At 56.8% G+C, this 12,042-nt stretch overlaps 1 protein-coding gene across 1 annotated transcript in view; it reads left to right on the top strand.

The window, feature by feature from the left end:
* Positions 1-262: 262 nt before the first annotated feature.
* The window catches only part of SLIT1 (slit guidance ligand 1), a gene marked incomplete at its 5' end in the record, with an annotated part of 62,292 nt that continues 50,512 nt past the window's right edge, over positions 263-12,042 (top strand). Inside the window, one exon of the mRNA XM_080621774.1 lies at positions 263-465. Coding sequence (XP_080477900.1) covers positions 263-465 — 203 coding nt within the window. The remainder of the gene's footprint in view (positions 466-12,042) is intronic.

Raw genomic sequence — 12,042 nt, 5'->3', positions numbered from 1 at the left:
CGTCGGGGGTGCGGGGAGGGGCCGTGGCGGCGGCGGGGGGGCCCGTCGGGGCGGGCAGGGCGGAGGGAGGAGCCAGCGCGGAGGCTGTGCCTGAGCTGCGGGATGGGGCGGCAGTGAGAGCGGGCGGGTGTGCGCCGACGGGGCTCTCGCCCCGCAGCCGAGCTGAGCCGTGCCGAGCCGTGCTAAGCCGTGCCGTGCCCAGCCCCGCTCTGCTCCCCGGTGATGCGTAGCGGCCCTTCCGCCTAACCCTCTGCCCGCTGCCATGGCGGCCCCTGCCCCCGGGGTCCCGGCGGGGGTCCCGGCTGGGCTGCGCGCCGCTGCCTGGCTGCTGGCGTGCGCCGCGCTGTGCCGAGGCCGCGCCGCCGCTTGCCCGCCGCTCTGCGCCTGCAGCGGCACCACGGTGGACTGCCACGGTACGGCCCTGCGCGCCGTGCCCAAGAGCATCCCCCGCGGCACCGAGCGCCTGTGAGTACCGCGGCGCTTTGTCCGGCCCGGCGGAGCGGGAGCGGCCGCGACGGCGGGGGGTGTGCGGGAAACCGGTGGGGCGCTGGGGCCGGGGGCTTGTCTTGGGGGTGCCTGCAAGTGCCCAGCGCGGGGATGCGCGTGTAAGAGCCCGTCGGGAGTGTGTGCAGGAGCCCGTCCATGGGGTGCATGTGCAAAGAGTCCGTCCGTGGGGAGTGTGTGCAACAGACCGCCCGGAGGGGGTTGTGCAAATGCCCGTGGGGCCATGTGTGAACGCGTGCCCAAAAGCGGCGTGTGCAAGAACGCGGTGGGGTGAGTGCATGTGCGGCGTCCCGTTGAGTGGGGGGGCTGTGTGTATGTAAAAGTGCTTGTCCAGGGGATGGGTGTGTAAGAGCGGGTTGGGTGAGGGTATGAGCATCATCGGCTCCATGAGGCGGGTGCAATAGCCCGTCGAGGTGGGGAGCAGTGTGTGCGTGCAAGAGCCCGCGGGGCAGGGTACGTGTGCAGCCCTCCGTTTGTGGGAGGGGTGTGCAAGGAGTCCGGCGTGTGCAAGAGCCTGCCTGTGCCAGTGTGTGTGCGAGCATTTGGAGTGGGGTTGGAATTAGAGTTGTGCTCGAGGGGGGCATTTGCACTGGGGCAGCCTGGAATGGGCTGCAGTGTGCGGCTGCATGTCCCGTGGTGGGTGTGTGGCTGTGACTTGTCAGGGGGTACACACACAGTTGGAGGGATTTCCTAAGGGTCCCAGACACCCCAAGCCTCTACCAATGCTGGGCACCCCTTTGTTCCCGGGAAGCCTTCCTGGGAGTGCTGCACATGGTGCTAGGATCAGGCCCCATTCCTCCACGCTCCCCTTGGGATCCCCCCAGTGTGACCAGCCTCCAGCCATGCACGCAGCTCACCCAGCCCTGCCCATTCCCTGTGCTGGCACTTCACTGCTCATCAAAGCCGCTACCCCATTCCCCGTGCACTGGGAGTGTCCCTCAGTCCCTTGGCTGGACCCCATAAGAACAGCTTCTCCCACAGTTGTGGTCCAGCCATCTGCGGGGGTCCTGTGGCTCCTACTGGGCTCCCCCAGGCAGGGGGATACTCCTTTGACGCTGCACCCTGCTGAGCAGGTCTCCTCGCTTGGGGACTGCAGCGGGTCCTGCTCTGGGGAGAGGGGCATGAGCTAAATGTGTCCAAGCTGCTGCTGGCAGCAGATTCTCAGTGTGTGGGTGCCCCTAGTCCTGGCAGGAGAGCAGGGATGTCCCTAGCCTCTCCCCTCTGCTTGCAGTGGAGCCTGGTGGCACAGTAACCCACCAGCTCCAGCCGTGGGGCCAGGCTAGCCTGAAATCCCCCTTGCAGGACAGGGAAGCATTGGGCTGCCTCCTTCTTGGGCAGCAGAGCTGCAGGATGCATCCCGGGACAGACACACACACAGTGCAGTGCTGCCTCCCATTACTGTAGTGTGATGTGCCCTTTGCCTGCAGCTGGGGAGAGACCCTGCAGGCAGGGACTGCAGGCAGCCTGGCAGCACCCAGCCTGTCGTGCTGGGAGCTCTGCGGGACACTGCTTCAGTGGAGCTTTTTCTTCTCCCACCATGATTATCCTCATACAAATGATTATCACACAGCCCAGCGACCAGCCTGCTGCAAGCTGCGGTCCCATAGAGCTGGTTTATGAGCTCCGAGAGAGGATCCCCCTTTCCTCTGTGCTCAGGACAGGGGGAAGGTTCATACATAGCCTGCACCAGTCCTTTCTGCCCCTTGAGGAGCTTGGTGGGCTCTGCAGCATCGCCTTTCCATGCCCCATGGGGGAGCATGGGCAGCGAGCCCCATCCTCTGCCCACCGGGCTGGTGCTCAGCACCGCTCAGACAAGATGATGCTGGAGTGGGCTGATGGAGGACACTCTTGGGTGGGCACCTTGCTCCTGCCCTACAGGGCATTTCTCCCCCTCTGGCAGCGGGTCCTGCTTGCTGCCTCCTGTTCCCTGTTCTGCCTCCGCTGACCTGCCCTCCATGTCCGTCACAGCTCAGAGACGTGGGGTTTTCTGTATTCATGCAGCTGCTGGTGCCGGATCTGCTGCCTGGATTGGGCCAGACATGCTCCTCTCTCGTGGGTGTTGTCTGCTGGATAACTACTTCCCGCTGTGTTGCACGCCCTTGCAGGTGCTTGAGGGTGTCTGTGCAGAGCAGGTCTATCTCCAAGCAGTGAATTCCTCCTGTAACAGCTCGTAAGCGAGTTCACATTCCCTGTAAAGGGGCTGCAACCTCGCAGGCTTCAACTTCTCACCGCTTGATGGAGCAGGGTCAGCTAGCAACCACAGGGGAGCCTGCAGCAGGCTCTGTGCTCCAGACTTGCTGTCTCCAAGGACTGGCTTGCTTTGGGAAGCCAGAAACCTCTCCGTGGTGCTCCCTGCTACCTGCCTCTTTTCCCAAACCCTGGGATGTGCAGTGTGACCAATGCCGACCTCACCATGTGTCCCACAGTGCCAGTGAGCAGTACTGTCCTTGCCTGTTCTTTCCTGCCTGTTGCTTGCCAGCAGCCTTGTGGGGCAGCCAGCATGGTGTTTGGAGGCTCCAGGCTTTCTCCAGCCTGTCTGAGCCCCAGGTAGCATGGGTTGAACCCCTGGTCAGGGCACTGCTGCTGCCTCAGCCACACGTGCTGGCACTGCCAAAGTGACCATGGGGACTCAGCAGCATCCTGTAACGAGGTCTGAGCTCCATCACTTTTGAAATACACCCTTTTCCTTTGAAGCAGAGGGAATTATTTGCCTTGCAGAGTCACTGCAACTTTGGAGAATCATGGGCTGGGGAGAAAATGTCTTTTCTTCTGCTTGAAGGTTTCCCCTGTGATGCCTCCCCAGTGCCATGCTGTTGGTGGGGGAAAACATGGCTGGAGACGTGTCTAGGATGGAGCATGGGTGGTGGCTGCATGGGGGGACACTGGGCCCTCTTTCCTTGCACCGGGGCACAGCACATTGCTCTCTAAGTGCCTTCTAATCTGCAACCCCACCTCTGCCTGGATCAGGCACTGAGCAGAGAGGTTTATGCTGCAGCAAGGCAGGAAGCAGCAAAATCTCTGGGTGCTTTGCAGGGCTGCCTGTGCTCCTGCCTATGCCGCTGGCAAGCACCATAGAGCAGGTCCTGGAGGCATCATAGGCAGAACAGGATGATAATCCTCCAACACTACAGTGCTATCTGCTCCCTGGAGCCCCTTTGGTCTCAGCCACCGGAGGAGAGCTGTGGGAGAAGGACATGGTTCCGTTCCCTGTTTGCTTGCTTTTCTGTCGTTCTTTCTTTGAAAGCACCTCTGAAGAGCAGACTGCCCTGTCGGGGGTTTCCTCTCCCCATACCAGCAGGATCAGTGCAAATTTGCTGCTGTCAAATGGCTCTTTCCAGCCCAGGTCTTTGCTCATGGGGGATGAATACAGCCTGATGGCGTTGTACTTGCTCCTGCTTTTGAAGTTTTCAGCTGACAGCTGAGAATTGCCCCACTCACCCCTTTTGTCCCCTCTCTGGTGGGTTGAACATCCCCCATCTCACTGTTGGCTGTGCCCCTCTCCCTCATGTTGGGGGCAGGGGAGCTGGGTTTTGGGGGTCCCTACCACCACATCCCCCTTCGCTCTCTCTTCCCCCTCCCAAGGTCTCTGGCCTCAGCATTGCATGGGGCTCCCATTTGCCTTGTTCCACCAACTCAGAGTTTGCTCGTGTTGAGAAGGGCCCTGTCCAGACTGCAGCCAGCGCTGCCAGCTCTACTGTCTCTGCCATCTGCATTGGCACAGAGAAGGGGTGCTGAGCTCCAGCCTTTGAGTAGAGGATTGCGATGCTGCGGCAGCCGCACTTTGAAGCATGCTTGCATGCTACCTAACCATCGCCTGTCCAAAGCGAGCTCCTGGTCAGAGTGTGTTTAATTCATGCACCCACATCTCCCTCCAGCCAGTTAATCACAGTGTCTTGCAGCAGCAAGGTGGGTGCATTGCAGCAGCACTCGTGTGTTTGAGACCAGTTGTTGGGCTGCATCTCCTTGGGGACTTCTGGGAATGTTAATTCTTAGGAAGTACCTTGAAGGGGGTCAACCTCTCCCTTTCCTGGGTGCCTGGACAAGTTTCTGGTGTTGCAGATGAAGCTGGTTGCAGAGGCAGCGAGGGAGACTGCAGGCTCTGCAGAGCTCTGAGGCAGGATGCAGGATGCAGGACCAATGTCCATCCAGGGTAGTGCCTGGCTTGAACTGCTGCCCTCAACTCTCAGGAAAGCCAGTGCAGGGCACAGGGAGGATGCGGGCTTGATGGGAAAGGCAGCCCCCTCACAGCCCACTGCGGTGGCTTCCTTGGGAGCCTTCCCGGACAGAGGAAATTTGCAATTCTATTCCAATTTCTCCCTTCAGCTACGTCCAAGGCAGATGCTGTCTATATATCACCATGGTAACGCTGCGTTCTTGCTCTCCATGGAATTGCATGCTGGAAAAATATTAGTTTAAAAAACTATGTCGTGTTTGTATTGACTGGAGCCGAGGCTGATAACGGAGGATCTATTGTCCCCTGGTTGGGAAAAGTCACCAGTAACAGGCAATAAAGTCAGTTGGATTGGCCTCTGGTGACCACTTCTCACCCCGTGCAGCAATTGCTTCCCTATAAACCCTTCCCTGGCTCTGTTTTATTGCGTCCTTTAAAATAGATATTTTTGCCTTAAATGTGCTGCCACTTTGCTCCTCCGGGGTGATGCATCGTGCTGTCGGCAGTTCCTCGCTGCTGAGGTGAGAGCGAGGAGGGGGATTTGTTCCTGGCTGTAATTGTGGGTCTCTGGTGTGCACCTTCAAACGTAGTCACTGCTGTGCCCAGAGCCTGCAGCCATGGGGTGAGCTGGACACGGCAGCAGTGGTGCTGGTGCAGGGTAGCACCCTGCTACACACAGGCACAGAAACCATCTAGGCATATCCTCACAGGATATACATTTGCTTTGAGTTTCTTGCTTCCCTACTTCATTGTTTCCTACTGAACCTCCAGCCAGCAGAAGAGACAAGGCAGCTATAAAATGCAAAGGATGCTCGAGAGACCACCACAAGGAAGCAGAGCCTGCAGCATGGGGAACAGAAGGGATTCGAGTGCCACCAAGGCAATGTGGGCACAGAAAGGGTGTCTGGTGCAGGGAAAGACGTATGAGCCCATGACCCTACATTGAGAGGGGCTTCTCCTTCACCCTTGGTCCAGTTTGCTCTCCTGCGTAGGTGAGATGAGTGCTGGAGCAGGACATGTGCATGTGTGCATGCATAGGAGGGTGAGGTGGGCAACCAAGGAGCCTGTCTTTGTCTCGCATCCAAGTCCTTCATGGTTCCCTGCCCACTCCTGAGGTACTTAGTGCTGTGGATGCATCCTTTTTATCTTTATTGCTACCAAAATAACCTTTCATAAAACCTGACAGGCAAGGAGAGATTTTTGTGCATGTTTAGTGGAAGGCAATAAAAACCAGTTGTGCGTTAGTAAATGGGCCCGTCCCAGGGGATGTCAGACCCAGATCCCTGGCAGGCTTCCAGTGTGAGCAGCTCCAAGGCTGGCCCCTGTCCCCACACAGGGGACAGCCAGCGAGGGCTGCAGTGGTGGGAGCAGTGAGCAGAGGTTTTCCTGCTGTACAGCACAGGCTCCAGTTAGCAATGTGGGCAGCAAGAGGTGATGCTTTGCAGCCTGGTCACTAGGGTTGTGGCACTGCTAGGAGCAGGAAGGGAATGAGGTGGGATGAAGGGACCTCTCTATGGTGATTAGTGCAGGGTCTGTCCCCTCAGGACCATCTCAGGCTTTCCTGCCACATAGAAGCTCTGAAGCTGTGCTGAGTATCTGCTTTCCTGGCATGCATTTTGGATGCACTTGCTGCTCAAAATAGCAGAGCAAGTGTCCTATGGGGGAGAGAGGCTGCTAGGAGGAGGAAGATCAGAAAAAAAGGAAGATTAATTTTTCAAGCGGTGGAGCCAAGGAGCAGCTCTGGGCACCAAGAGTGGGAGAGATGCAAGCTCCTGGCTCTGGATAATTCTCAGCAGGAAGAAGCCTCAGCTCCAAAATGGGATGCTCCAGTGGTCTGGGGTTGAGCAGGCACCTGTAACCAAACAGTTTGGGTGCACTTGTCCTCCTATCCCTGCTGAGCTGCTCCAGGAGGGATGAGCAGAGGGAGTTTGCTGAGCAAGGTGCAGGTGAGTTGGAGCTCAGTCTGCTCAGGGGCAGGGTGAAGCCACTGGGAAGCAGAGGAGCCACGGGAGCAGAAATACTTCTCACCAGGCTACCCAGCACAGCACAAAAAGCCAAATTTGGGGGGTATCGAGCAAATCTGTTCCTTTGGCTGAGCCTCAGTTTCCCTGTTTGAAACAGAACCAACTGCTGCCTTTCCTCAGTCACAGCACAGCTCAGGGAGGGTATTATTTTTAACCTGAAGGTGACACACCACGATGCTGTGTGTGTAAAGCATTCCCTGACTGTGAGTGGCTGATGGCTGTGGTATGAAAACCCCAGAGAGAAGTTAGGAAGAGCAGAAAGCCTTCTGGGCCCACACCGTGAATGCTGTGCTTTATGAGTTCCCCTTTGGCTAAGAGCAGTTGTTCTGAGATAAGCCTGAACAGCTGCTCTTGGAGCTCTCCCCTTCTGGGCACATCACCCTGCAGGCATTTAGTAGGGGGGTGCTGGCAAGGTGTTCACTCTGGGGTGCAAGGCACCCTTAAAGGGACTTTGATGGATCCTCTGGGCACCTTTGCTCTTCCTTGAGGGGTCTGATCAGGGCGGGGATGGGAAGGAAAAGGAGGAGAAGGTGCTGAGCCCCTTGTGCAGCAGTGTCAGCCCAGTGTGGGTACTCAGTGCCCCTTCCCTGAGTAGCGGCAGCACGCTGTACTCCCCTGCACCTTGGAGGGGATGGGATTAGCACCCAGCTGTGCCCCCAGGGGCTGCAGGGATGCAGTGAGCATCCTCGATGCTGGTACTGGAGAGGACCAGCTCTCCTGCGGATGGGCAGAGCTCTGCCCTGCCTGTCACTGCTCAGGCAGCTCTGTGAGCTCGTGCTGGGGCTCAGTTACATTCAAGCAGCCATGTGGAATCTTGAGAAGACTTGAAAAATGCAATAAAAGCATAGGATGAAAGGTTGCAGCTGTTCTGTCCCCCCAGTGCTGAGCACAGGGGTCAGGCAGGGCTCTGAGCCTGGTCCATGTTTCCATTAGCAGTCTGTGTGATGGGACACGAGCTGCTTATGACATTTGCAGATGCAAGCCAGGTTGGGATAGATGCAAAAGGGCTGGAGGACAGCTGCGATTTCAAATTGGGTTTGGCAAAGAGGAGGAATGGGCTGACAAAAAGGATGCTGTTGCCTGGGAACTCAAAGAAGGTGTTTGGTAGGAGGGAATCACCAACAGCACAGATGTGAGATGGGAGCACAAACTGAGCAGGTCCTTCTCCTGAGAAGCCTCTCAAAAGAGTTCTGCCCTGGGAGATGGGGCTTGCTGGGGGGGAACACGGATGGGAGAGGGACCTGTGTGAGCAAGGGAGTAGTCTGGTCTATACAACATGGTGTCTTGGGCAGGCAGGGCTGGGCAGCAAGAGGGGTTCAGGTCAGAGTTCTGGAAATGGTCTTGAGGCAGGAGCAGTGACATGCTGGAATAGGGCATGGGAAGCATCAGGCCCTGTCCCTGAAGGATCCATGTATGCATCTGTCAGGATTGATGGAGGGCTGCAGACATACTGCTATGGGGTGTGTGACCTTGCAGCCTTCATTTCTCTGCTTCCCTGATCATTATCTGGCACTGCTGGCTCCAGCTGGGGTCAGGGCTCTGGGATGAGAGCTGCAGAGACACTGGGAGGGGAGCTGGGCCCCTGGGGGCCCCTGCTCTGAGCCAAGGGCCGGAGCAGCAGAGCAATGGAGACCATGGAGGGAGGGACACATCACATCAACGATGCAGCTGCCAGCCTCAGCAGAGACCAGGACTGTGGCAGTCCTTGGCATGGGGTCTGCAGGAGCATGGCTGGCTGCAGGCATTGCAGGCACAGACATCCTCTTCACCTCTGCAGTCACCACCACTCTGTGCTGGTGGGGCTGGGACAAGTGGACATTTCTCCACGTGGGGGTACAAATGCAGGGTTTCATCCTGCAGGCTTTCACTCTGGTTCTTAAAAGTGGGACTCCGGGGAGCACAGCAGTTGGGATTTCTGCCTCAATGGGAGAGCAGAGCTGAGCTGAGCACAAGGACAGGAGTCACGTGTGTGCCAGATAGCTGATGCTTTTGCAACAGAGTGTGGATAGTGGGATTGCGCTGTCTGCTCCTTCCCGTTCCTGCTCCTGATAAATCAGTGCCCAGGGAAACACCACTCATGTTGGCTGTATTTAAGAAATTACCTCTCAGCATTTGCACTCTCTGAGGTTGTTACTGAGTTAGTGTAGCTCCAAACCCTGCAAAGGAAAAGGCGCATCAGGCCCCCCCTCGGGAATGGAATAAGCCATTCAAAGCTAGAAACCAAATATAAACCCAGACTATGCAAATCCAGTCTAACGAACTCCACTGCAACACAGACATCCCATCTGGGAGTGGGATGATTCACAAGCAACGTAGCAAAGGGACTGCTAGTTTTAATGACTTTCCTCTTCCCAGGAAGAAGTGGGAGGGGGGTTGAAAAACCTGAAAACTTGAAGGTTGCAAATGAAAATCCTCTGCCTCTCCAGCACAGGGTAAGGTTTGGATGAACATGAGGATGCTTTCTGGTATTAAATCCGATGGATTAACAGTGAAAGAGCATCCCCTGCATCTCTGCTTTCAAATCACAGTCCAGAAATGCAACCAATCTGCCAGACAGCTCCCCAGACACATCAGTCCTTATCAAAGCTCTGCTGTGTGGGGCAGGGCAGGGTGTTTCGCTTCACTAAGAAAGGGCACAGAGGAAGTGAGTGAGCAGCTGAGCAATGGGGATCTGGCTTTCTGGGCACAGCAGAGTGTAATTTATAACCATGAGGAACTGAGGGGGTTTAGAGGGGAAAATACGGCACAGAGCTAAATAGCAGTGTTGCCTCAGCATCCTTACAAATAAGCTTTACCTGCTGTTCATTCCCATCTTGGTTGCAAAGGCCATCATTTACCCGAACAAAGGCAAGGGGGGATGCTGAGAGCGGTTGTCAGGGAGCATGCAGGGCTGGTTCCCGAGCGAGCAGGGCTGCGAAGGGGCCCTGGAACACTGCCCTGCTCAGGGACAGCCATCAGCCCCAGTGCTGGAGCACCATGAGGCTGCTCAGTGAGCGTGCAGGGAGCAGAGCCTGCGGTGGGTTAGCATGTCCCTTTTCAGCACATTCTACTTGTGCCTCCTTGTGCTGTAAAGGCTTTGAGTTCAGGCTGCTTTGTCCCAGAAGGTGCCTGGGAGATGTGGAGGGACTGGCTGTGTCCAGTCCATGGCTCTCAGGTATTTCTGTAGATCTCCACGCTGCTCTGCCTGTGCTCTGCCTCTGGCAGAAGCTCTGAGATGCTGGGATGCTGGTGCTCTGGGATGCTCTGGACACCCCAGAGGTGTCCAAGCCCACCTTGGGTTTTGCAGGCTGAAGTGTAAATCTTGGCTTTCATAGTGAGCAGTTTTTAAATCAAGCCTCTCTGCTGTCTGCAGTATCGGAGATTTCCTGACTCCTAATTTTCACTTACACGTTGCAGCCAAACTGATGTTAGATATGTCTAAAAGAAGGTGACATGGGAGTCCTGCCGGGGACCTTCCCTCACCAGGAGCTCTCGGATGGGTGCCATTACCTCTAGTATGGCCCTAGAGAGCTTCCAGGCAATCTGCTTGGCAGGGACCCCTTAGGACGTTTGGAGGAAACCACTCCTGAAGCTGGGGTTTCTCCCTGCCCTTAGCTGACCCCAGGGCTGTGGTCCATCAGGACACATCCGTATGACCAAGCCACCCCCCCTGCAGTGACAGATGTCCCTACAATGCCCCAGTGTCTCGTGCCTGGAACTTACAGCCTGGTTGTGGGTTTTGCTCTCCAGGAGAGCGGCAGGAGTGAGCTCCACAGGGTGCAACCTTGTGGAATGGAGCCCCAGCTCTGAGAGCCAGATGTGCGTGTTGTGCACTGCTATATGGGAGCTGGGCGAGCTGTGGGGCTGCGGAGCCTGAGTGTGGGTTTCAGTTTAATCGGCTGGGCTGGGGAACCTCTATTCATTCCCCGCTTGCATTCATCTGTGTCCTAGTAACGTGCTCTCCCAACCTCCTTCCCAACACAGGCACACACGGCTGGATAATGGCAGGAGCCCGGCAATCTCAGGCGCTGAATAGCGGTGTAATTACGAGGCTATAATGGCGAGCTGGAACTCATTAGCCATTATCAGCCATTTCAGCAGGACAATGGCAGCACCCTGGGGTGCACGGCTGCGCTGGCTGTACCCGGCACGCTGCTCAGTGGCTCTGAGGCCAGCCCGATGCTGACCCTGACCTCTTGCTTGGCCACAGACCGGTGGAGGGAGACTGGCTCTGGATGGGAACGATGGATCTTGTATTCAGCCCCTCGTGTGAGTGGGGCATTCCTGCTCCCCGGACCCGCTGGGAGGTTAAAGAGCCCTGGGTGCTGGGGTCCTGCCCAGGCACCACAGTCTGCTCTGGGCTAACACCGCCTGCCTCTCCCCTTCCCTGGCTCCAGCAGCTTTTTCTTCCCTTGACTGCCTCCTCCTCCTCCTCTTTTTAGTTTATTTGATTTCCTCTTTATTTCTGTGTCTGTATTCAGCGCAGTCTGCAGCGTGGGAGCCCTCCCCAGGCTGTGCATTCGTATGGGCATCCTCCATCCCCAGCACATGCCGTGGGCAGATCAGCCTTGTGGCAATGAGCAAACGCTGCTGAGGAGGAAGGCTCTCTCCTGCTGTAGGGTGCTGCACAGGAACTGCAGGTCTGCAGACTGTGGGTCCCAGGGCTCAGTCCTGCTGTCCATACAGTGCTCACAGCCCAAATGCAGAAAGGCACTGCACAGCCAAGACTGCAAGGTGCAAATCTCTGCAGCTCCCCAGTCACTGTATTTTAAAGCAGGATAATCCTAGCAGGGGCATGTTTGAGACTGTGATGTGGAGAAACAGGGAGGTGCAGCCTGCAGGCTGGGAGCAGAGGCACATGTGGGTCCAGCAGTGGGGCACTCCTTGCCACGGGTTGCTGTAGGCACCCCAGGTGCTGCTCTCTCGCCTTATTTTCACCAGTGGGGTGAGCAAGCCAGGGCAGCATCTCCCTTGTGACTGGAGTACCTGTCCCTGTGCTAACCCAGGGCTTTTGCATGAAAGAGATGCCGGGAGGAGCAGCCTGTCCTGTGCAAGTGTCTCTTGGAAGGTGAAACTGGAAGTATGGCTTATTCTCCAGGCAGAAGGTGTGAGATGGCTGCACACTGAACCAGGCACAAGTTGGGTGACTTGCAGCAGGGTGTTTGCAGGGATCCTGCTTTTCTGTGGGACAGTGGTTTGCTTTCTTAATACCCCTGCGCTCTCTGAGCCACTCTGCATTTTGGATAACCCTAATGGGTGTTTGCTGCATTTCCAGAGTGCAGCGATGTGCATCCATCCAGGTGGCTGCTGGTGTCACTGGGCTGCTTATTGCATTGCTGAGTTCTGGGGCTTCTGTCCCAAGGG

The sequence above is a fragment of the Psittacula echo genome (assembly GCF_963264785.1).
Source record: "Psittacula echo genome assembly, chromosome: 6".
Lineage (NCBI taxonomy): Eukaryota > Metazoa > Chordata > Aves > Psittaciformes > Psittacidae > Psittacula > Psittacula echo.
The sequence above is the reverse complement of the archived record's forward strand: the minus strand, read 5'-3'. Positions and strand labels throughout refer to the sequence as shown.